The 25955-nt window shown below is 42.7% G+C and overlaps 1 protein-coding gene across 1 annotated transcript; it reads right to left on the bottom strand.

Annotated features, from left to right (window-relative positions):
• Positions 1-187: 187 nt before the first annotated feature.
• Positions 188-24114, bottom strand: PTGR1 (prostaglandin reductase 1). The gene is made up of 10 exons (XM_070430903.1): positions 24026-24114; positions 22149-22264; positions 20233-20278; positions 19372-19428; positions 16411-16578; positions 13771-13888; positions 10529-10684; positions 7650-7758; positions 3653-3768; positions 188-414 (listed from the first exon to the last, which is right to left on the bottom strand). Exons 2-10 carry the CDS (start codon positions 22252-22254, stop codon positions 304-306), a joined length of 987 nt encoding a protein of 328 aa, XP_070287004.1. The 5' UTR covers positions 22255-22264; positions 24026-24114; the 3' UTR covers positions 188-303.
• Between the last annotated feature and the right edge of the window lie 1841 nt (positions 24115-25955).

Genomic DNA, 25955 nt, shown 5'->3' with positions numbered 1-25955 from the left:
TTTTGCAGAGAGGATGGGAGAGGGATAGAGAGTTAGAAACATCGATGAGAGAGAAACATCGATCAGCTGCCTCCTGGACACTCCCTACTGGGTATGTGCCCGCAACCAAGGTACATGCCCTTGACCAGAATGGAACCTGGGACCCTTGAGTCCGCAGGCTGACGTTCTATCCACCGAGCCAAACCAGTTAGAGCAACAACCACTATTTATTAGATAAAGAGGGCAGCTTACATTTTTACCAAATGGTTAAAAAGAAATTAAGTAATCATCCAAATGATTCCTAGGTTCTATGTGTCATTTTTTTCATGCTTTCACTATTGTTTTCCCCAGATTATCTCCTTTCAGCATTCCCATAAATGCAGCTGGCATGTTCTCAAATCCTTCAGTGACGTATTCCTGGTACTGGATTTTACCCTGCATCAAAGCAACAACAAATGTAATAGATTAATATCATATTCTAAATGATACACTCTTCTCATTGTAGCAACAAATTTATCAAGTACATCACAGGACACTGGGAATGACAGCTGGAAATCCCTCCGCTCTGTGAACTTGCGTCACCTTGGGGCATGATCCACACACACAGTGTATGTGACAGATTACAAAGTACAATAGGCATTTCATAACAGGCACCAGATCACAGCCCAGCAATAGGAGAAATGTCACAAGGAAGTGCTTAAGCAATCTCTAAGTAAGTTATATGAAAAGTTTTATAATGTAATGATCTCAGAAGAGGTGAAAGCAGCTGGAGAAAGGCGCACCCTTTAGGGTGTGATCTGCGCTCATTCTTCCCAGGACATAGCTTCATTGCTTTTCTTTGAACCCTGAGGAGGCAGAGCCTGTTCAGGAAATGTAAGTATCACGGCACCTTGATGATCTGTCTTCTCTTCAAGCCAAGGTTCTGTTAATGTGTGCTTAACATTCATTTAGGAATCTGGGAGGGAAGGGTTCATTTAGTGAGGAAGAATTTTCATTCTCTTTCTCTTACAAGACACAGGCTACTGAGTAGAACTAATTCACATTTTTAAGATTTTTTAAGGGATCTTATGTAGAGACCTGAGTTACTGATACTATTTTTACCCTAATGTATTCCAGTGATAGTGTAGCACCCTTTATGGACTTACGGAGAGACCATTTGCTTGAGGTCACTCAACTATTAAGTAGGAAAACTGGGAATTGCACCCTTGACTAGAAAGTCCAAGCTCATTCCTGCTCTTGAAGAGGCAAAGAACCTGGAAAGAGGTGAAAGCTATAATCCGGTTTAAAGGTTAAAAGTAGCCCTGGCCGGCTTGGCTCAGTGGATAGAGCGTGAGCCTGCGGACTGAGGGGTCACGGGTTTGATTCTGGTCAGGGACATATGCCTGGGTTGCGGCTCAATCCCCGGTAGGGGGTGTGCAGGAGACAGCTGATGGATGGTTCTCTCTCCCTCTCCCTTCCTCTCTGAAATAGATAGAAATATATTTAAATAAATAAATAAATGTTAAAAGTAGAGGATGAATACTAATATTAAATGTTAATAATGTGGGGATTTAGGCATAGGATATAGGGAACTCTGATAGGTTACATGGGAACTCTGATTTTTCTGTAAATCTAAAATTATTCTAAAATAAAAAATATATTTTTAAAAGGGGAGAGATGAGGAAAAATGTAGATGAGAAATTAGGCTAATTCACTAGTTACTTAAAACTATAATTAGGTTCACTTTGTTAGAGGGTTGCATTAGGGGCATCAGCACGGTGGTTTCTTGCTGTCAGCTGTGACTGAGGTAGCGCTAGATTCAATTTCACCAACAGGGATAAAGCGCTACACACGGGGAACTTAAAACTAATTTCACTCTTCCCAGCTTCCTGGAATGAGCCCAGCCCAGCACTACAAGTGTTAGCTGGGAAAAATGCCAACCTCCAATGGTTGCCAGAGAAGCAATTTATTTCTTTGAATTGGGAGATGATCGTAAAGCCAGGAATTAGAACGTGTGATAGCACTTTCCCCCTCTAAAAAGTAAAATAATGTACCTTGTTTATTCAGCTCTCTATTGACTAACATTCTACATGGCGGGAAAATGATCACAGCACAGGACAAAGGGATTGGCTGGCTTCTTCCTCTTCTAAAGGGATGGCTGTCAGAAGGCTCAACTGTAGGACCTGGAAGGGCTATGGCACAAATATATGCCCCTCATCCATTCGGCAATATTCGTCTAATGCCTACATTGATGCAGACACTCTAGGTGCTAAGGATACATCAGCAAACAAAATGCATGAACACTGCTGCCTGCATAGAGGTTATATTCTCATGGTGGGAGATGGGCAATAATTAAAGAAGTTAATTGTAATATAAGTCACATTGAAAGATGATAATTGTATGGGTAAACGAAAAAGAGGCGCAAGAATGAAGGGGGATTACAATTTAAAATAGGGTCACTGTAAAAGTTCATTCAGAAGGCAGTTTTTAGCAAAGACTTAAAGGAGGTGCGAGAATTGAGCAGTTACAGAGGGTTAGAGAGGTAAGGGGAGGGATTGCGTAGATGAGCAAAGTAAGGAAACACTAAGAAATGAAATTAGAGAGGTAATGGGGGCTAGATGGCTGATAGCCTTGTAAGTTTTATTCTAAGTGAAATGGGGACTTCTGCAGGGTTTTGAGCATAAGAATGACATGGCTTGATTTGTGCTTTAAAAGATCACTCTGGCTGCTGTGTTGGGAATTGTCTGTAAGGGCACAAAGGTGGGACACCAGATGGAAGCTGACACAACATCCTAGACAAGTGGTGGCCTGGACCAGGGTGGTAGCAAAGGAGGTGGGAGGAGTGGTCAGATTCTGTATGTATGCATTCTGGTGAGCCACCAGAATTTTGCAACAGATTAGACATGGATATGAATGAGAGAAAGAAAGGAATCAAAGATGATTTCAAGGTTTTTGGACTGAGCAACTGGCAGGGTAAAACTGCCATAACTGAGACGGTGAGGTCTATCAAGGGGGCAGGTTTAGCAGGAAAAATCTAAACATAGTTTGTTTTCGACATGTTAAGTCGAAGGTGTGTATCCCACATTCAAGTGCAGCTGTCAAGCAGTCTAGAGCTTGGGAGAGGTGCAGGCAGGAGACTGACATTCAGGAACTGTCAGCCTACCTACATGTAAAACCGTCAGCCTGGCTCTAGCCGGTTTGGCTCAGTGGAAAGAGCGTTGATTCCGGTCAAGGGCATATACCTTAGTTGCAGGCTCGATCCCTGGCTCTAGTCGGGGCGTGTGTGAAGGCAAAGGCAACCAGTCCTTGTGTCTCTCTCACATTGATGTTTTTCTCTCTCTCTCTTTCTCTCCCTTCCACTCTCTCTAAAAATCAATGGGAAAATATCCTCAGGTAATGATTAACAACAACAACAAAAACCCACAAAAAACAACCAACCAAACAAACAAAACAACCATGAGCCTGGATGAGCTAACTAAGGGATGGACAGAGAAGAAAAGAAGCCCAGTGACCAGTGCAAAAGCCTGATGTGTGGATCTAAGGAAGAGCGGAAAGAGAGGAACTGCAGACAACACTTGTGGGTATTTTGCTATGAAATAGGGAGCAGTGAGATGTATGTGAAGATGTATCTACGGCATCACAGGGGAATGGGATCTGGTGTACAATTGGAGGGAGTGGCTCTGGAACCCCTTACCTCTGATACCCATTTCATCAATTCGTTCAGAGCCTTGTGGTGGTCATTTTTCCAGCGGGTGACGAGGAACCCTTCCATGCGGAGTTCCTGATAGATAATGACCTCTGGGGAGGGACCTGTGAAGAAAAGGGCACATTTGGGCGACAGGGTCCAGGGAGGTGGCCATGGTGAAAACAAGTACTGACTGTTCTCTTACTGCTCCCCCTTCCATTGCTTTCACTCTTTTCTGATCCACAGGGCTGCCCACCAGTCAACTCTGTGGTAGGCAGAATAATGGCCCCGAGATGTCCACATCCTAATTCCCAGAACCCTGTGAAGATGTTACCTTACAGGGCAAAAGGGACTTTGCAGATATGATTAAGAACTTGAGGTGGGGGAATTTTGGGGTAGTATATAGGTGGGCCCAGAATAATCACAAGGATCCTTATAAGGGAAAGAAGGATGAAAAAATGTCAGAGTCCGGGAAAAAAGAATGTGATGATGGAAGCAGAAATCAGAGAGAAAGAGAGATTTTGATGATTTTAGGCTGTTGGCTTTGAAGATGGAGGAAGCGGCCAGGAGCCAGGAAATGCAGGCAGCCTCTAGAGCTGGAAAAGGCAAAGAAACAGACACTCTTCTGGAACCTTCAGAGGGAACACAGCCCTGCTGACTCATTTTAGACTTCTGACCTCCAGAACTGTAAGACAATAAATTTGTGTTGGTTTAAGTCACCAAGTTTGTGGTCATTTGTTACAGCAGCAATAGAAAACACACGTGGAGTCCTCGCACAGGTCACGAAGCCAGAGAATGGTCATTCTGGACGTGCCAGAAGCAAGGCCCACCCAAAACTTCCCAAACAGTTCTATAGAATAGAAAGAGGTCCTGAAAATGGACACATTTCTGCACCACTCAAGAATGAATACCCTCACATTCCCAGTACTTAGCAGGTTTTCTTGATGGCTAATGCAGTCATTCTGTGGCATAAAGCCATCTCCTTCTGTTCTGTACTCAGAGGAGATGCAAAACAACTAGTGTCCACCCCTGGACTAAGAGCCAACAAAAGAGATAGAGGCTCAACAGCTCCCATGCCTGCCTTTGTCCTCGCCATTTCAGGAACCAAGAGTTAGCCTGAACAGTGGGGTCTCACACTTCGGTGTGTATCAGAATCAGGCGCAGGGTTTGTCAAATTGCTGGGTCCCTCCCCCAACTTCTGATGGTGGCTATGGAGTATGCGCCAAGAATTTGTATTTCTAATACATTCCCAGGAGATGGTGATGCTGCTGGTCCTGGGTTCACACTTTGAGAACCACCAGCCTAGAAAAAGCACAAGGCTACCCTGCGGCCTGAAAGATAGTACTGTTCCGTGTGAGAGAGCAAAGGTTGTATGATTGCCTGGTTTCTTCTCCCAAGGATCTTAAGTGACCAGACACTGAGGGAATGACACCTGAGTATAGTCTTACAAGTTCCAGGAAGTCAGGTTCAGTTAGAAGCAACAATCTATTTCAGCATCTTTGATAACTGCCATCACTCAAGCTTAAAAGTTCCCACTTACTACTTTGAAGAAAGTAATATTAGCAGTCAGAAAAAATAGGGCTTCATCCTGAACTAAAAGAAACTGATGCAAAATGAGTGAGACACCAGGGTGACATAAGAGAGTGATACACCCAAATTCTAGATTGATGTCACAGAAAGGGTGCTTCTTCAAAAGACCCCCACCAACTATAGTTCTTTTTGGGTTATGGATTGGAATCCTCATTTGGAAGAGGATGAAATACCATTTCTGGGCTTGTCCACTCTAGTGGGAATGTGGGTTTCTTTATTGAGAACAAAAAATAAATGCGGCAACAAATGTGGCATTAAAGTTGGCGGAAAATAGCCCTGGCTGGTTTGCTCAGTGGTTAGAATGTCAGCCGTAGACCAAAGGGTCTTGGGTTTGATTACGAGCATGTACCTTGGTTGTAGGTTCCATTCCTGGCTCTGGTTGGGGTGCAAGCAGGAGACAACCAATTGATGTGTTTCTCTCACATCGATATTTCTCTCTCTCCTCTCCTCCCCTCTCTTCCTTCCACACTCTTTCTAAAAAGTCAATGGGAAAAAAATATCCTTGGGTAATGATAAAAAGAAAAGTTTAAAGTTAGGGGAAATAGTTACTTGCCTCTGAGCTATCCTAATAGTGAAATATGTTAGAATTTCTGAAAATCAGAAGCAGGGCAGAATCCCATCTGATTAAAATGGAATGGACAAGGCCAGCTGACATCTCAAAGACCTATCTGAGCAGCTGAATTTCCAAAGAGTAATTGCAAAAAAGAACTAAATCAGGTTACTCTATCCAAAATATTTGGCTACACCTATCAAGGTGGGGAAACTTTTTTCTGCCAAGGGCCATTTGGATATTTATAACATCATCTGTGGGCCATAAACAATTGCCAATTTAAAAATTAGCCTGCTATATTTGGGCAAACATTTAATTAACTCAACCCTAACGCCTTGGCAGGGCCAGACCAAATGATTTCTCAGGCTGGACGTTCCCCACCTGTGAGTCCTAATTGGACAATCTGGACTGTGGTCAAGAAATACATTCTGGAGCTTTGCTCAGTTGACGGGCAGATGTCTCATGATTCTAGCTAAGCATCAATTAGAAAAATATAGGGGGAAAAAGGTCCCTACCAATAAGACTGCCAAGTGAACCTGGAGTTTCCTTCTTGGAGAAGGTAGTGTCTTCGATTTTTCACAGCTCAAGAGGGAATATATAGGTTGTCCTTCCACGGCCCCTTTCACTCTCGCCCACCTGTCTCAGGGCAAGTTGCATGTTGTTAACTAGCAGAGCTGTAAGATTTCATTCCCAGGAGTCAAGCCTATCATAGAATGTTTATGTATAGTTAGTTGTGTAGATCATGATGATAATCTGGAAGATTCTTTCTTGTTCTTTCTCCTTTTGTTTTGACTACAGGAAACCTGTAATCTCACCAACAACACAGAATTGTTGTAGCAGAAAAGGATGCTGTATGCGTTGTTCAGAAAACCTGTCTCGGTTTTGAGTGGGTTGATAATAGGATTTGAGGAGTCTCTGGTCCTCTCAGCCATTTATCTCCCCATGCGTAAAATGGGAGGCCTATACAACCTCTCTCAGAGATGGGGACCTAATGAATCCAGTTCTCTAATTGACACTATTTGTAGACCTTTATAGGCATGGAGGTGGGAGGGGCTCTCTCAGCATAAGAGAGTGAGGAAGTGGGGGACGGAAGGCATGGCAGGGCACAGGAGAAACTAAACGTGGACCATCAAGGAATGGAGGGAGGGACATGCATGCTCCTTTGCCTTTTAGAGGAAATTGTCAGCTTGGTGAGGCCAGGGTGGCCGGCTGCTCTAGGAAGCACTGCCCACGACTGTCTGAAGGAAATGGCAACCTGTTTTCCCCTTCACCCACCTCAAGTCACCTTCTACCCATTCCCACACCTCCAGCAATATCCTGAAGATCCTGAAGAACCCTGACATTTTACCACCCAGACCAAGATGTTCTCTTTCTAAATCAAATCATGGCTGTCTTTTTACATTTTTTCAGGAAATAGGTAAAAACTAAAACTTTTAATAACATGTGTTTGGCCCGGCCGGCGTGGTTCAGTGACTGTCAATCTATGAACAAGGAGGTCACGGTCAATTCCTGGTCAGGACACATGCCCAGGTTGCCGGCTCCATCCCCAGTAGAGGGTGTGCAGGAGGCAGCCAATCAGTGATTCTCTCTCATCATTGATGCTTCTATCTCTCCTTCTACCTTCCTCTCTGAAATCAATAAAAATATATTTAACAATAATAATAATAATAATAATGTTTGTTCCATATGTTCAGATCCTGTTATTTCTCTATGTTAGCTGATATATACTACTTCATCAAGAATACCACAAAGTCTTTTAAATATTTTGATAGTCACTAACATCTTATTAATATCCAATGCCATATATGTGAATCTTCTCCATGTCTAGTCTTCCTACAGCTGTGACCATGTGCATAAGCTCATTACCTGGGGGAATTGGGCGAGTACTATTGTATGTAGAGATGGCCCCACATATAGCAATTCTTCCAAATTTCTTCATTTGGGGGATAACAATGTTTGAAAATTCTCCACCGACCTAAACAGGACAAAAACAAAGAAACAAAAAATAACAACCTTAATCTAAACACTAGAAGATTCAGGAAAATCATTCATTTAAAATCATCATTTCACATCACTTGTTTAACAGCAACAAAACTGATTGAATTAGCACAGTAGTGAAGAAACTTGCATTTGGAAAAAGACAATAGGAACTGGGCATTTCCATTTTTATTAAAGGAACATACATTATATAACTTATAAATTGCATTCTTCTATACTGTGAGGTCCTCTGCTCAGTTCAATAATCTCATTGCCCTACCTAAAAGTTTGGAAAAGTACTCAAATGCCATATAAAGAACAATGTGGGAAGACTCACATTTTTCTTTTTTTTTTCTTTTTTTTAAAAATATATTTTATTGATTTTTTACAGAGAGGAAGGGGGAGAGAGAGAGAGAGAGTTAGAAACATTGATGAGAGAGAAACATCGACCAGCTGCCTCCTGCACACCTCCCACTGGGGATGTGCCCACAACCAAGGTACATGCCCTTGACCGGAATCGAACCTGGGACCTTTCAGTCCGCAGGCCCACGCTCTATCCACTGAGCCAAACCGGTTTGGCAAGACTCACATTTTTCACTTTCAAAACTTACCACAGAGCCCTAACCAGTTTGGCTCAGCGGATAGAGCATCGGCCTGCGGACTCAAGGGTCCCAGGTTCGATTCCGGTCAAGGGCATGTACCTTGGTTGCGGGCACATCCCCAGTGGGGAGTGTGCAGGAGGCAGCTGATCGATGTTTCTCTCTCATCAATGTTTCTAACTCTCTATCCCTCTCCCTTCCTCTCTGTAAAAAAAAAAAAATCAATAAAATATATTTTAAAAAAAACAACTTACCACAGAGCTCTATTAATCAAAATAATGTGAGAAAAGAAATGTAGATCAATAGAACTAAATTGAAGTCCAAAAAAATAAACCCTTACATTTATGGTCCATTGGTTGTGATAAGAGTGCCAAAACAACTCAAGAGGGACAAGATAGTCTTTTCAACAAATCGTGTAGAACAACTGGATATCCCCATGGAAGAGAAGGAAATTGGACTCCTTCCTTATACATACACAAAAATTAACTTAAAATGCATCCTAGACCTAAATGTAAGAGCTAAAATGATAAATCTCTTAGAAGCAAACAAAAAGAATAAATGTTCATGATCTTGGGTAGGGTAAAGCATGAGATGTGACACCAAGGGACAAAAGAAAAAATAATGGAAAACTTTTGTGCTTTAAAAGACACCAACAAGAAAGTGAAAAACAACTTATAAACAGAATAGGAGAAAATATTTGCAAACTATATACAGTGGATCCTCATTATTACTGGATTCCATATTTGTGAACTGGACTGCTTGCTAAAATTTATTTATAACCTCCAACTCAGTATTCACAGGGCTTGCCCTGGTCATTTGCAGACACGTGCAGAGCAGAGAAAGAGATGCAAAGTTACCAGCTAAGGTCAAGCAAGGCCAAGGCTCTGCCTTCTTCTCTCAGCTCTCTCACAGAGATCATCGGAGGGTGAAGACAGTAGGGGGCAGTGCAGTTTAGTTCAAGAAGCTCTGCTCCTGAGCCATTTGTATGGGGTATGAACTCCAACTTTGGGAGGATTAGTGGGGCAGCCTCAGGCAAGTTACTTAACATTTCTCTGAATCTCCTATTCCCTATTGTAAAATAAAGAAAATGGAAGCTATTGGAAGAGTTGTTTTTAGGATTTAAGATTGTAATCTATGTGAGATACGCGCATATATGTACATACTTTTCCAGGAGCAATGAATGGTTCAGTGTTTGTGGTGACTTTATAGAACTAACTACCAGGAATACCAAGAACTGACAATATCTGATAAAGGGATTTATATCCAGAATGTATAAAGAGGCCTTACAACTCAACGAATAGCCCAATTGAAAAAATGGGCAAAGGATTTGAACAGACATTTCTCCAAAGAAAATATACAAATGGCTAATAAGCACCTGAAAAGATGATCAATGTTAGCTATTAAAGAAATGCAAATCAAAACCACAATGAAATGATCACTTCAGACCCACCAGGATAGCCCTAATCAAAATGATGGATCATAAGTGTTGGTGAGGATGTTGGAACCCTCATATGGTGCTAGCAAGAATGTAAAATAGTGCAGCCATTGTGCAAAATAGTTTGGCAGTACCTCAAAGTGTTAAACATGAAGTTACCATATGACCCAGCAATTCCATTCATAGGTGTATATCCAAGAGAAATGAAAACATATCCACACAAATACTTATACATGAATGGTCATAGCGGCATTATATAACAGCCAAAAAGTGTAAATAACAAATGTCCATCAACTGATGAATGGATAAATAAAATGTGATATATCAATACTATGGAATATTATTTGGCCATAAGAAGGAATGAATCGCTGATACATGCTACAACATGGATGAACCTAGAAAACATGCTAAGTGTAAGAAGCCAGTCACAGAAGACCACTTTTGAGGGAAAGTGGAAGTGTTAATAAGTACAGCATTTCTTTTTTAGTGTGATAAAAATGTTCTAAAATGGATTGTGGTGACAGTTGTACAATTCTGTGGATATACTAAAAACCATTAAATTCTACATTTTAAATGGGTGAATTATATCACAAATAAAGCTATTTTTGTTTTGTTTGTTTGTTTAAAAAGTCATATGTGCTTTAGTCATAGATTTTAGATGGAAACTCCAGAAGTATATTCCCTGTATAGTTACTTTGTTAGTAAATCAGATTTTAAGTCTAATTTGTACTTACATTATCAAAATAACAATCATAACCGTCAGGAGAAGCTTTTTTCAACGTTTCTTCCAAAGACTTTATTGTCTTGTAGTTAAAGGCAACGTCAAATCCAAGCTTTTTAAGGTAGGCAACCTTATCATCAGACCCTGCTGCTCCAACAACTTTGCAGCCCTAAGTAGGGGTGGGGTGGGGGAAGGAAATCATGTGTAAGTCACAAGCACAGACCAACTCCACCCTCCTAGTCCAGTAAGGTCAGGTTCCCCCAAGAACACCTTCTGAGGTGCTGAGCCACGTATATGAGAATACCAAGATAGGCCAAAAGACTCTATAAGAAAAATTAGTCCCTGAACCATCCTACAACCCAAGAATAACTTCAGCTTGCCTCTGACTACCCAATAGATCCTTTCTATATTTATGTGGTTTGCAGTTGATTTCAACCTGCCAGCTTGACAACATATTCATTTGTCTCTCTTGTGGGTTTTTTTTTTTTTAATTAATGTTTTTTATTGATTTCAGAGAGAGGAAAGAGAGGGAGATAGAAACATCAATGATCAGAGAGAATCATCAATCGGCTGCCTCCTGCATACCCCCCACTGGGAGCTAGCCTAAAACCCAGGCATGTGCCCTGGCTGGGAATTGAACTGTGACCTCTTGGTCATAGGTCGATGCCCAACCATTGAGCTACACTGGCCAGGCCCTCTTTTGTTTCTTTATTTTGAAGCCTCTCTTCCCTTGCAATGACTTGCATGCTATCTCTTGGTGCAGCTGTCCTTTAACTATTATTTTGGCTCAGTTCTGGGACTCTCATTTCATAGGTAGCCGTCCGGGTAACTGTCCCCTTTTGTTTGATTTGGCCCAAAGCATTGGACTAGATGCTGCTTAATCTGCAAAGCACATTTAGGCTGAGACTGGATACTATATTGGCACATAGAAAGTAGCTCTTCAGAAAGCTCTCTTATATTCTGAATGGATCGTGAAGACCAGAAGATGAGCCACTATGCACTTTCAGTTAGGAAAAGAACTTCAGGTTCATACATGTATCTGTACAAACAATAACTGCAATCTACTTTTCCCATTTTTTCATGATTCAAGAAAAAAACTCTTGCAAAAGCTCCCCCCTTTGTCTTTTGTCCTTCTAGCCTTATAAACTCACAGGATGATCTCATCGACATTTATGACCTCAATGCCTCCTTCATGCAGATGTTTCTCACCCTTTCTATCCACATCCAATCACCAGGTTTTATTCTTTTTCCCCAAATATCCTAAAAGCTGGCTCTGACGTCTAATCTCTACCCTTGATGCATCACAGTTTCCATCTGAATTCTTGTAAGGGCCTCCTAATTAAACTTCTTACCTCTAGTACTTTGCCCCTGGAAACTATGAACCAAGGCAATGTAACTTCTCTAAAATGCAGAACTAATTCTGTCTCTCCTTTAAGGATTAAGCTTTTTAGTATGGCATTGTCCAGTGGGGTTTCTAAAAGAACAGGTTTAGGGATAAGTCCTATCAAATTTTTGAAATAAACATGCCTTACAGTTTAAAGAAAACATTTAACATCTGACTATTGGAAATATTACTAATTTGTTTTGTAAGTCTACCATAACCCAAGCTGAATATTGATAAGTTCAGAACAAAAAAAAAACTTCAAACCAAACTCATCTATAAAGATAGATGCAAAAATTCTGTCTAAAATGCGATCAGCCTGTGGAGAGGTCTGGGGAGGGGAGTGGAGAAAAAAAAAAAAAAAAATGCGATCAGCCGAAACCGGTTTGGCTCAGCGGATAGAGCCTCGGCCTGCGGACTGAAAGGTCCCAGGTTCGATTCCGGTCAAGGGCATGTACCTGGGTTGCGGGCACATCCCCAGTGGGGGATGTGCAGGAGGCAGCTGATCGATGTTTCTCTCTCATCGATGTTTCTAACTCTCTATCCCTCTCCCTTCCTCTCTGTAAAAAATCAATAAAATATATTTTTAAAAAAATAAAATAAAATAAAATGCGATCAAATAAAATTCCAAGGTACAAATCCATAATTTCCATAGGTAAATAAAGCTTATGCCAGGAATGCTAGAATGATTCAATACTGGACTACTAATGTAATTCATTAACTGCAAAGTTAACCTGATAAATGCTGAAATAACATTTGATAAAATTCAGTATCTATTCCTATGTCTTTACTTACTTGTAAATAAATTCTTCCTGTAACCTCTAAGGTAGCTTCATTTCTTATTTGTAGCCCAAGCTCCCATTAACACTGGGGACCACCCTGAATCCTTGGCTATTGGTTATAGTCCTGTATTCATCTGTATTTCACTTCACTCTTTCCCCAGGAACTAGGTCCTGATTCTGCATCCCAGCCTCTGGGAAAGGATCAGCTAAGCCAAATCAGCTTGCAACATTCCTCCATGTGACACATCCTGACCATGTATGAGCTGCCTGCTGCCCACCATCATATCAGACCTCTTGAACACAGACTCCTGCCTAAATCAGAGCAATGTTTCCATGCCCTAGGTACCTCCTAGGAGTTGGCCCCACCGCTCTGGGCTGACTGTAGTAGCCTTCGCCATGGGGCCATGTGGGCTATCTTGATTGGCTAACCTCACGTTCCTCCTTCATTGTTGGGGACAATCATAAGGAGAGAAGGTAAGGCTGTAACGAGAAATGTTCAGCAGCCACTATGAAAGAAGCCTGGCTGGTGTGGCTCAGGTGGTTGAGCATCTTCCCTTGCACCAGGAGATTTCAGTTCGATTCCCGGTCAGGGCACATGCCCAGGTTTCAGGCTCAATCCCCAGTAGGGGGCACGCAGGAGGCAGCCAATCAGTGGGTCTCTTTCATCATTTTTTTTTTCTCTCTCTCTTCTCCCTGCCTCTCTGAAATCAATAAAAATATATTTTAAAAAAAATGTTCATTTTTTCCTCATTCTCCCATTTCTCATTCATTCCCAATCTTCAACTTCTAAACAAGATCCACTACCAGCGGTTCTCAACCTGTGGGTCGCGACCCCTGAAAATACATCCTGCATATCAGATATTTACATTACGATTCATAACAGTAGCAAAATCACAGTTATGAAGTAGCAACGAAAATAATTTTATGGTTGGGGGTCACCACAACATGAGGAACTGTATTAAAGGGTTGCGGCATTAGGAAGGTTGAGAACCAGTGCATCTCTGAGACTAGGGAAGGTCTGCTGTGTTCACTGCTGCATTCCCAGTGCACACTGTGGGTGCTGAGCATTTGCTCCTAGAGGAAGACACTTACCTTGATCTTAGCTATCTGCCCCACAACAGAGCCCACGGCTCCTGCTGCTGCATTAACCAAGACTGTTTCTCCACTTTTTGCACTACAGATGTCGAGTAGGCCAAAGTAGGCTGTTAGGCTGAGGAAAGAAAATTAAGGATATGTGGATAAATTTGTTGCTTTCCCATATAATTCATTTAGATATATCCCAAAGACCTTCTTAGACTGCCATGGGTCTAGGTAAAAGAAAACAATAGGAAATGAATATTACCATCCACTAATGGTCCACCTTCTCTTTCCTTACCCCTTTCTCCAAACAGAAATAAAGATGAGGGCACTAGGGAGGGAATGGAGAGTTGGCTGGAAGGGACTGCATCCTGTCTATCACCAGGTTAAGTCTTGGGGGTGAAAGAAGATAGGTCCCCCTTAAACTTTGGTGACCCAAGAATAGAGAGCTTGTGCCTCATTCGCATCTAACTCCTAGGGAAATGGAGAGCTTCATGGGGAAAGTCTCCATGTCATCCCAGTGCCACAGCCACAGAGCAGATATAATGGTATGAGGTGTTTAGGCATGACAGGGTCAGAGAGAAACACCTGGATTTTCCCATGGCTCCAAAGCAGTATGGGAGAACTTCTGAAACTTCTTCATCTCACCCCAAGTAGGATGTCAAAGTTAGCTTGCAGGAAAAGAACACTAGGCTTGCAAAGATACAGCTCAGACAGTACTGATGGGGAGCAGGTGAAGAAACCACCACACCTCCGTGGATTGCTGGCTTGGAAGAAGACGTGGTTGAAGACACGATGGGAAAAGTTACGCTTTGAGCAGGAGACTAGCCTCAGACTAAGAAAGATCAAGCTCAAGAAGTTGTTGTCCCCCTTCTACTGACACTGAACTTGCATTCGCCCTTGGAGCTTTGCATCGACCCTAGAGAGAAGATAAAGGAAATGCTGAGCTTGAAACCTGAAATGACCTGAGAAATCACTGAATTTACTGAGGTTTTCTTTTACTACACCAGCCAAAATAAGGGCTTGAAATAGAAATAAAGTGCAATAGTAGAAACAGTTTGAGTTATGTTTTGCACCCCTGAGTCTGAGCCAATGAAATCCACACCCATTGTGGTGACTGTTAAGCCACTTTCAAAATTTCAGACAAATTCATGTAAAGTTGTTTCTATATAAAACAGAAACTACAACCCTAACTGGTTTGGCTCAGTGGATAGAGTGTCAGCTTGCAGACTGAAGGGTCCCAGGTTCAATTCCAGTCAAGGGCATGTACCTTGGTTGCGGGCACATCCTCAGTAGGGGGTGTGCAGGAGGCAGCTGATCGATGTTTCTCTCTCATCAAAATTTCTAACTCTATCCCTCTCCCTTCCTCTCTGTAAAAAAAAATCAATAAAATATAAAAAATGTGATTTCTTTAAAAACAAAAACAGAAACTATATATTGGCATAACTTAAGTTTCCTCAGCCTTGACTCTATTTGGGGTCCATGAGAGTTGAGCACTGAAGGGAAGGTAGTGAAAGGCATAGGCAGCACTTTATCCAAGGACCCAAATATCTAACTAATATTCCCTTAATCCAGTGTTTTTCAAAAGAAAGAGGGAGGGAAAATGGGGGGAAATGAGGAAGAAAGGCAGGAGGAAAGGGAGAAAGGTGGAAACGGAAGGAAGGAAGAAGGAAGGAAGGAAAGGATCACACAACATAGTAAAAGAGCAGAAATAAAGGAATTCCAGGCAATGACTAGAACGTGTTGGGGACTCCAAAAGGAATTCAGTCGACCTTGCTTCTGCTGGGCATAAAAGAAACTTGAGGTCCACAATGCAGCCGGGACCTGGAAGGTAGACACAGGATGAACTGACCAGGTGTCTTCCTGAGGGACAGGAAGAACTTCCCGAGGTCAAGAGACACCTGGGCATTTATTTTAAATCTGTGCCAAGCGGAGAGACTGCACAGCTACTAGTATAATCTGTGATTCATCTTCGTTATTTAACGTCCAGCTTCTCTTGCTCCTCAGGGAAAGGTGGAGAAGGATACAGACGCAGAAAACCAAGGTAGACTGAACTTCCCTTTTAGAATTCTGAAATGGAGGCAGAGATGAGTGATGGGTGAAGCTAGGACCCTCCCAGGGACAGGAGGAGCTGGTGCCTTTGCGTTGCCGTTTGCCAGCTGCTTGAGAGGGATCGTGCCCACCTTGCTTCTCACTCCTGCTTCCTCTTTGTACCTGAGTGTCACTGACCTGATTCCCCCCACTTTTTTCCTTTAGTTTTAAGGCTACCTTGAGCCTCGCCCACTCTTCTTTCCTTCTTAACCCCACCATCTTCTCTAATCAGCCCTGAACCTATAATGCAGCGGTTCTCAACCTGTGGGTCGCGACCCCTTTGGCGGTCGAACGACTCTTTCACAGGGGTTGCCTAAGACCATCCTGCATATCAGATATTTACATGATGATTCATAACAGTAGCAACATTACAGTTATGAAGTAGCAACGAAAATAATTTTATGGTTGGGTCACAACATGAGGAACTGTATTTAAAGGGCCAGAAGGTTGAGAACCACTGCTATAATGCCTTGTCTCTTCTAATTGACCAAGTTCTGGGAAAAGCATTTAGGAAATACAGAGTGTCAGGCACTCAAACAAGTGGCATACAGGCACAAAGCTCACCCCGGCATGCCGAGTGTTCCCAGCATCAAAGACAGAGGTAATGTGTTTGGCCACGGTTCTGGCATCTTCTCTAGTTCTTTTCCGTCAGAAATGGAGTGTGATGTCCAGCCTGAAGAAGCCAATACTACAGTTCCTGTGGGAAAGGCTGAGTTTTTACTTTCCACAACTCTGAAAGATAAAGCACATCGGGACATGTGAAACCTCTTGCCTTCGAAGAGGATGGGGATGCTGTGTGGCTCGTGTATACCATGAGCACGGAGGTTGATATTCCACGAATGAATACCCCGCCCACCTCTCTCCAGCTTAATTCTTAGCCACTGGTCTCTCCTTCTTCTGGACAAAATATAGGGGCCATCAGACAGGGATGCTCTCAATTGGCCCAGCATCTGTCCCTGTCCTAACCCACTTCTCTTCTATCTAAGCAAGAGGTGTCCATCCTCTGTCTCGCGGTGCCCTGGACACCAGCTGCTTATGTTCTTCAGGGGTCACCCTCCATTTCTGAGCCCTTCTTCTCCCCTGAATCTGTAACACTTTCCTCCCTACTGTCCCTTGCCCTCGGCGTAAAAGCCTGCTCAACTCTGCTATTTTACAATCCCTTTTTCTCCCTGCCTCCTTCCTCTGTCTTCTTTACTTCCCATTCACTTGATAACTCAATGCAACACCCCCACTATGCCACTAAGGTCACAACAACCCCCTGAGAGCAAAATCCAGTGGACACTCTTCATTCATCATCTGATTTGACTTTTCTACTGTATTCAACACACCGTGCCACCTCACACTCTTTCCCATTGGTTTCCAGGATTTTGTCAGGCTTTTTACCTCTCTCTCTAAGCTGCTCCTTTTTTGTCTCATTTGTCGATTTCCTTTCTTCCAGCATCTCCCACTCCTACCATTCTTTATTGTCCCTCTCCCAAGATCATAAAGTTTTATAACATACATTTATTTTTAGAAAATTCAAAACATATAAAAGTATCAGTTCTAAGCCTATGAAACAAAGATAACTTGTAATATTTTGGTGTATTTTATGGCAATCTTGATATATTTTTTAATGTGCATATATTGTGTATCTTTACATAAGTGAAGTAATTTTATGTGTTTTGTAATCTAATTTTCTCCTTCAACATGATATTAGTCTATATAACTTATACTTTTTCTCATGTTAGTCAGAATCCTTCAAAAACTATAATGAATTTAATTATTTCCCCATTATTAGACATTTAGACTATTTCCAGTATTTGTCCTAATGTAAATTACATTTCAATTTCTATCCGTAAATAAGAATTTGTTATTTCCTTAGACAGTATTTCTCTAGATGGAATTACTAGGGTAAAGGGTATTAAAACATTAACTGTTGCTGGATATTGCCAAATTCCTTTTGAGAAGGTTATGCCAACTTTTGCTTTTACAGTTAATGTATGAGAGTATTATGACAACATTTCCATTACTGGGTATTACGTAAAAAAAAAAAAAAAGACTTTGGAAACTCAGCAAACACAAGTACATGTTCATTCCTTTGATTGTTAGCAAGAAATGAGTAAGACCTATATGAAGAAAACTCTTAATAAGCCATAACACAAAAATGAATAAATGAAGAGATATAACTTGTACTTGGAGAGAAATATTATAAATATAGCAGTTCTCACTAAATAAATCTATAGTTACTGAAGTCCCCATAAAAATCCAAATAAAATTTTAATAAATGGTATAACTGACTAGTCATTTGGACATAAAGCAAACACTTCAGTCCTTATTCCAAAATAAAATAATTCAAATATTTAAATGTGAAAAATTAAAGTATAACATACTAGAAAATAAATCTTTTAGCCATTTGGTGAGAAGAATGCCTTTATCATCATGCAATGAAACCAAGAAGCCATAATTACAAATATTAATAATGGTATCTCATAAAATGTTTAAACTATGATTGGATATAGAAGATAGATAAAGAAAAACAAAGACCCAACTACTTGCAAAAGTAATATTCCTTACAGATGAGATGAAAAGACCTAAAGGGCAAAGGACATAAACAGATAAATCACAGAAGAAGTCGATCATTAATTTACAAAAAGAATGTCAACATCACTAATCATGAAAGAAATGCAAATTAAACTGGGCATGAAGTGTCAACATATTCTTCTCAAATTGCCACGATTGATGGTAAGCAATAGGCATATAGTTATGTAGGATACAGGGTGATTAATATGATATTGATAGGAGTGGATATTCATACAATCATTTGGAAGAGCAATTTATCATCATCTCTTCAAATTAAAAATGCATACCTCCTTTGACCTAGAACTTATACTTCTGGAAATTTAATGTAAAACAATATTCATCAAAGTGGGCAAAGAATACACAGACACACATATACCTATTCCTTGCAGAACTATTCGTATTTGGGAATGGTTGTCAGTAGTGGATTAGTTAATTGGCAGATAACAATGGCATAAATTACAGCCATTAAAAGATAGGTAGTATATTTATATACTACCAACAAAGGACATCCATAACATATTGAGAAAGGCAATTTGCTGAAGGGCATTTAATCCCATTTTTAAAAAGTATAGATATTAGTATGTGTACTGAAAAAATTTTGAAATAATAATACATTCACAACAGTCCTCTCTGAGGATGATGGAGGAACTGTCAGCTTCCAAGATACAATTTTTTTGTTTTATTTGAATTTCTACAAAATAATTATGAACTGGACAAATACAATTTTTTTCAGTAATTAAAAGTAAGTATAGCAAAGTGAAGTTGAAATGATGACAATTTCACAGCCTTTCTTCCTTTCCCATTAGTCAGGAAAAGAACAATTCCCATGTTGCTTTGAAGATCAAACAATGAGTGAACTACTGGTACACAGTTGAAGAAATTGTGAGAGCAATGGACAGAGACAGGGCCTAGCAGAAGGTAAAGGGGAGACATTTTCCAAACACTGGGGTAAATGGAAATATCTACCTGGCCACCTGCTGCCCCATCATCGTATCACCCTCCTTCAATCGTTTGGCTGCCAATCTGGAAAAAAATAATCCATGCTTAATACATAAGAGCATCTGGGAAAAACTGTCTTGAGTTTAAGGCAAATGGAAAACCATTGGGGAAGTGTGTGCAGAAACCTGGACTTGCAATTGGTGCCTAAAGGGGGATGGACAGACCTGTGGGACTGAATCTTTAACCTGTGGAATCTGACACTATCTTCCGGTAGATAGTGTCAGAATCAAGGTGAATTGCAAGCACGCAGCTGGTGTCTTAGCTTTGCATCTCTATCAATCAACTAGGAGAAAAATTATTTAAAGGAAAGATGACTATATGGATTACCTAGGCAAAAAATTACTGAGGAGTGTGTGACCTATGAAGGCTTTTATTCTCTTCCCTCCCAGAGAATTTACTGAGTACTCAGTTTGAGTCACCTGCAGATTACCCAAATTACAAGACTATAGGGAAATAGAAGGCAAGAAAATCCAATTTTAGTCTTAGCATCTTCCTCTACTCAAACTGTTTGCCAGTAGTGAAATGGACAAATTGGAGATTGGTTTATTTATTTATTTATTTTTTAAATTTTTCTGGAAGCAACTCTGGTGAGCAATGAGAGGCAAATTGTGGACACTAAGATAGGAGGTAATTGTAAAATAAAGAGGCCAGGGTAATTCCTCACCAAGCTTCTCTGGCCTTTGCCTGCCACAAATCCCATCACTCTTACTGTGCTGGGAGAATCAGGGGGAAATGACTATTTTGAATCAGTTGGCTATTTTACAAGATGAGCTACTTTAACATAGGGACTAACATACAATATAAGAATTTTTAAGAGGAAAATAATACCTCATGTAAGGATCCACAGTGAGGAACAACGCTTCCAGCAGGACCTCTACAAAGAAAGCATCCCATAGGCAATTAGAACTAAAGGCTTGATGCCTTTGTTGTCTCTGACATTCTAAATAAACACAGATCGTATCTCAGCTTCAGGGCTGCCCTCTCATAAGTACTTCCTATTGAAGAGCCAAGAAGGACTCACATTTGGCCCAGCCTATTGTTGTTGTTGATGATGATGATGGTGGTGGTGGTCATCATCATCATCATCATCATCATTACGATATTTGCACAGCACTCCATGCTTTTCATGTATTATTTCATAGGATATTCTCAACAATTATTGTTTCTACTTCATTTAAGTTTAGGTTCAGTAACTTGCCCAGGGCCATATTTGTAACCACTATTTGCAGTACTCACCTAGGGTTTCATTACCAGTTCCAGTTAGTATTAAAGAACTAGTGGCCTGGTGCACGAAATTTGTGTGTGTGTGTGTGTGGGGGGGGGGGGGGGGGCGGGTGTTCCTCAGCCCATCCTCTCGCAATCCGGGACTGCTGGCTCCTAACCACTCACCTGCCTGCCTGCTTGATTGCCCCTAACCACTCTGCCTGCCGGCCTGCTCGCCCCCAACTGACCCCCGCCAGCCTAATCACCCCCAACTGCCCTCCCCTCCTGGCCTGATTGCCCCTAACTGCCTCTGCCTTGGCCCCACCACCATGGCTTTGTCCGGAAGGTTTCCCAGTCTAATTAGCATATTACCCTTTTATTCGTATAGATATGCATGTTGTGCCCAGCCAACATGGTTCAGTGGTCGAGCGTCCACCTATGAACTAGGAGGTCATGGTTCAATTCCCGGTCAGGGCACATGCCTGGGTTGCACTCTCGATCCCCAATGTAGGGCATGCAGGAGGCAGCCAATCAATGATTCTCTCTCATCATTGATGTTTCTATTTCTCTCTCACTCTCCCTTCCTTTCTGAAATCAATAAAAAAATAAACAACAACATACTAGTATATATGAATATGTATGTTGCTAGCCTGACTCTTAGGTACACATTCTCTGGAATTTTGAAGCTGAGTCCTGGCTATCCCGATTTATATGGGACAGATAACTTGGTCATACTATTTGATTGCATGCCCTTTTCACATAGCTTACCTACCTGTAAACACCGATTAAGACCCTCCTTAAAGTCTGCTCTACAAAGCTCATTTCCAAACATGTTATGAAGTGTGTTGCCATTTCTCTCCCATAGATACCCTTAGGTTTGACTTGACCATTCAGTTCCCCCAAGTGGACTCAATGAAGGATGAGGATTTTCACCTCCGTGTCTCCTCACAGGGATAGTCTGAGCTCTGCACACAGACTGTCTACCCCGCTGTCATCATAGGGTTCACCAGGCCAGAGAGGAAATCCTCCCATCGATCAAAGTCATGAAGAATAATGCACCCAAGCTCAAGTGTCAATTACCAAGAAAAAAGAGGGATCCTCCAACATGATATCGATCGAGGCTTCACACAGAGGACTTTGAAAAAGTCTCTGTGGCAGACTGAGAATGGCCGAGAATACCTCCCATCTCTGTGTGAGGGCCTCTCTGCCAATCCTCTCACCAGAAGTCTGTTCCCTCTCCTTGGCCTGGGCTTGGCTGTGACTTGCTTTGACAATTTTATTAGCAAACATGACACAAGTAGAGGTTTGAAAAGTACTTGCAGCTTGCCGATTCTTGCTGCTCTAGATTCAAGAGACCACCGTGGAAATAAAGAGCTCAAACTAGCTTGCTAGGAAGGCCACACAGAGGAGAACTGAAGCCGCAGAATTGTGTGCTAATAAATGACTGTTGTTTGAAGTTACTAAGTTTTGGGGTAGTTTGTTATGCAGCAAAGTTTGATTGATACAGTCTCTTTCCATTCAAATCATATGATATGACTTACCTCCATTTTTTAAGGGTGGGAGTTCTACGGTCTTCATCTCAAAGTTACTATTTGTAGGGTTGCCTTCAAAGTGCTTCTTCAGGGTCCAGCTCTTAGCACGAACCATCCTGAAACGCCTAAAACATAGTAGTCAAATGTCACAAAGTGACTGGATTATGATAGCTCACTAGTCATTGCACTGGGGCCAGACAACAGGGTCTATCCATCATTTACTTCTCATCACTATCATAGCGTATCAATCACCCTTCTTTAGTATTCACTATGTTTTTGTTGCTGTGCTCAGCACTTCATAGTCATCATTTCATTTTATCTTCATGACTTCCCTACAGAATGGGCATTGTCATCATTCACAGCATACAGTGTACAGAAGAGCAAACTGAGGCTTCCTCGGGAAACCGTCAAGGCCAGGAAAAATGTAATCCAGCACAGAAATGCTTCCCAGCCACCGCCAGGGAACGGAACACCTACCTGGTGTGCAAATATTCTGTTTCTTGCCCCACATGAAACGAATTCTAAAAAATATTGTCAAACACAAAGAACAGACTAGAAGTCCATGCACATCTTTCAAATGGATAGAGCAGTGATTTTCAACTCCTGGCACACAAACTAATTGCTCAAACTCTGTGGCACAGCAAAAAAAAAAAAAAAATGTATTTTTTGATGATCTGAGGTATAATTTTGATCCATTCACACTGGATGGCGTTTGTCATTTTTTAAAAAATTGACTTCAGAGAGCAAGGGAGAGGGAGAGAGAGAGAGAAAGGTCAATAATGAGAGACGATCATTAATCGGCTGCTTCCTGCACACACCCCCACTGGGCACACGCTTTGACTTGGAATCCAACCAGGACCTCCTGGTTCATAGGTCCAAGCTCAACCACTGGACCACACTGGCCTGGCTGTTGTCATTGTTAAATCTGACAGTCTAAGGGAAAAGAGGTGAGTGCCCCTGACTCAATAGTCAGGTATTGCATTTTTTAAAAAAAATTCCTGCGGCACATCAGTTGAAAATCTCAGAGATGGAGCAACACGTTCTAAGACAGTCTCAGGAACACTTGCACAGCACCGGGCGGCGCTGCTGTTCCGCCCCATTTGCAGGCGCGAGTTTTCTTGGGCAAACCGAGCGGGAAATCAAGGATTTGTTGGGATTTAAATTTGCTCCCACCCCAAACCGAGAGCTCATTTTCACCGCTCTGAATTCCCCATCTGTGACTCAGCCGCTAACCGCCCGCAGCCGCTGGCGATTTCATGCTGCCCCCAGCACTGGTCGGGGACACTTGTGGCCTGGAGGGGACACATTGCAAGAGCAGCGGTCGGACCCGCCCCATCCGCAGCCCTGCTGTGCCTGCTGGCTTCTTTTCCCCAGGCGGCAGCAGCTGAGAATTCTGAATTCGCCGCCGTCCAGGAGCCCCTGGGAAAGGGCCTGGCCGCAGAGGCGCGGAGCAGTTCAGCGAGCCTCCCACCGACCCGACCCGAGCCAGGGGGCCTGGTGAGCGCCTGGCACACCCGCCCCAGGCTCCCACCTCCCGCCCCCCTCAGACCCGTGCCCAGGAATGGAACTCCGACCCCTGCCTTTCCTCTCCTTCCACACCCGTCCCAGTTTCGCAGCCCCGGAGCAGGCAGCTACGCGGTGCAGCCCAAATTCTCTCCAGCCAACACCCCTTTCCGACCTCTCCAAGAACTTGGAGGGCACAGAGGCGTCGGAACAGCTTGCATCGCTTCCTCCGAGCGCAAGGCCGGAGGTTATTCAGCAAAAGGAGGGGGAGAGCCACGCGCAAACGCTCCGCCCAGGGTGTCTAGAAACTCAGCAGGAGAAAAAAAGGGGGGGAAAGGAGGAAAAAGCGCGGCCTGGATGGGCGGGGGAGGGTCTTCACTTACTAGAGTCCGCACGTTCCACTACCCGGAGACAGCGATTGTGACTACGCAACAGAGCACTCCCGCCTGGATTTAAGGAACATTCCGGGGAGGGCGGGGCTTCCCCAGGGCGGGGCGTTCGTGAGAGGGTGTGTGTGTGTGTGTGTGTGTGTGTGTGTGTGTGTGTGTGTGTGTGTGAGCTTCCCGTTGGAGCCCTGCCCGGGTCGTGCTGTACCCGCACCAGTGTCCTAACTGGGGACGTGGCAGAATGATGCGGCAGAAAGTGGGAAGAGCCGTGGCCTCGGGCAAGGAGGTGCGAAGACAGGGCCCCGAGCGGCCACAGTCCGGGTCTGGACCAGTGCTGGCCTGGTCCCCAGGCTCCTCCTCACCCCTGCAGCTTGTCTAGCATCCACGCTTCCACCCCGGTGGGCGCCCGTCCAGGTGCCCTGCCCGCCAGTCCCGGTTTGCCCGATGAACACTTGCTGACCTTTGATGAGCCAATTCAAGGGTCCCCTCCTCTGTGTGTCCTTTGTAGACGCTTTCAGGTGGCAGTGAGCACCCCACCCCACCCCACCCAGCCCGTGACAGGACCTCTCTCAGACTCCAGATGCATTCTAAGGGGGGGAGGGGGGTACGCAAAGGGAAGCCCCCGATTTTTCTGTTGTTTTTTTTATAGTGAACATTAAATATATTTTTAATGAATAAAATGTGTTAATCAATATAAAATGCTTAGTCTAGTACAGGCCAGTGGTAACCCTCAAGGAACGCTAGTGCCTAGTAACAATCTTTTGACCTTCCCACTGACCCTAAGTCAGTGCCAGGCCAGCCACACCAAGTTTCATTCAATTTCACTGACCCAATCCTTATCAGCCATGTCATGCAAATGAAACAATGGAGAAGATAAACCTTCAGAGAACTTTCGAACTTCCCCTTAATTTCCTCCATTTCCCTCTCTGTAAGGAAACCAATGTTACCAGGGCAGTGTTGCTGAGACCAAGAGCTTAGATCTGACATTCACATTTGAACCCTTGCAACTACCTGTATCATTTAGGATATTTTTTTTTCTTGCAAGTTACACAACACTCACACTGGGTTAAAAAAATAAGGCAGATTTATCGGCTTATGTGACAGGAAAGCCCAGAGGTAAGACGCGCTTCAGGGTTGGTCTGAATCGTGACCTGGCATATTCCATCCTGATTCACTGCTTTCCAGGCATCAGCATAATCTTAAGGCTTGCTGTCCTCATGGAGACCGAATGGCTGCAGCCACTCTACTAACCTAAGAGAGAAAAATACCCATGTCCCCAAGTTCCTAGCAAAAGTCCCCTACCTCTCATTTTTTTAAAAATATATTTTATTGATTTTTTACAGAGAGGAAGGGAGAGAGATAGTTAGAAACATCGATCAGCTGCCTCCTGCACATCTCCCACTGGGGATGTGCCCGCAACCCAGGTACATGCCCTTGACCAGAATCGAACCTGGGACCTTTCAGTCCGCAGGCCGACGCTCTATCCACCGAGCCAAACCGGTTTTGGCCCCTACCTCTCATTGATCGGATTGTTTCTAAACCAATCTCTTGCCAATTAACAACGGAAAAGCTTAGGTCTTGGTTATCTAACCCAATCATGTGTCATTAGGAATAGGATTCCTTTTTTTCTCTTTGCCAGGCTTTCAATGAACAAGGCACTAAGTGAAAGATTCAGAACTCAAGAAAAAAAAAAAAAACCCCAAAACTTCTCAGTTTTCTATGTAAGATAAGGTTAAGTTACAATCAAATGCTAGCTATACAGTATTGTCAGTTTAGCAGGAAAGGTTTGTTGTCTTCCAAAGCTTTCAACAAAGTTGTTGAAAGAAATCTGGGTGTCCCTGAAAGAGTGTATATCGGATTGCCAGGGCTGCCATAACAAAGCACCATAAGTTCAGTGGCTTAATCAATTTATTTCCTCATGTTATAG

Source organism: Myotis yumanensis, unplaced genomic scaffold (assembly GCF_028538775.1).
Source record: "Myotis yumanensis isolate MYYU_CA2020_CCGP unplaced genomic scaffold, mMyoYum1.0.hap1 SCAF_12, whole genome shotgun sequence".
Taxonomy (NCBI): Eukaryota; Metazoa; Chordata; class Mammalia; order Chiroptera; family Vespertilionidae; genus Myotis; species Myotis yumanensis.
Note: the sequence above shows the minus strand (reverse complement) of the source record. Positions and strands in the feature narration are given on the sequence as shown.

Bases quoted from the DNA above. Each gene is read 5' to 3' on its own strand.
- PTGR1 (XM_070430903.1), bottom strand. From the start codon at position 22,254: ATGGTTCGTGCTAAGAGCTGGACCCTGAAGAAGCACTTTGAAGGCAAC. The intron at 20,279-22,148 runs GTAAGTCATATC...CTTTCTTTGTAG, and splicing joins CCCACCCTTAAAAAATGGAG to AGGTCCTGCTGGAAGCGTTG. The intron at 13,889-16,410 runs GTGAGCTTTGTG...TTCTTTCCTCAG, and splicing joins GGAACACTCGGCATGCCGGG to CCTAACAGCCTACTTTGGCC.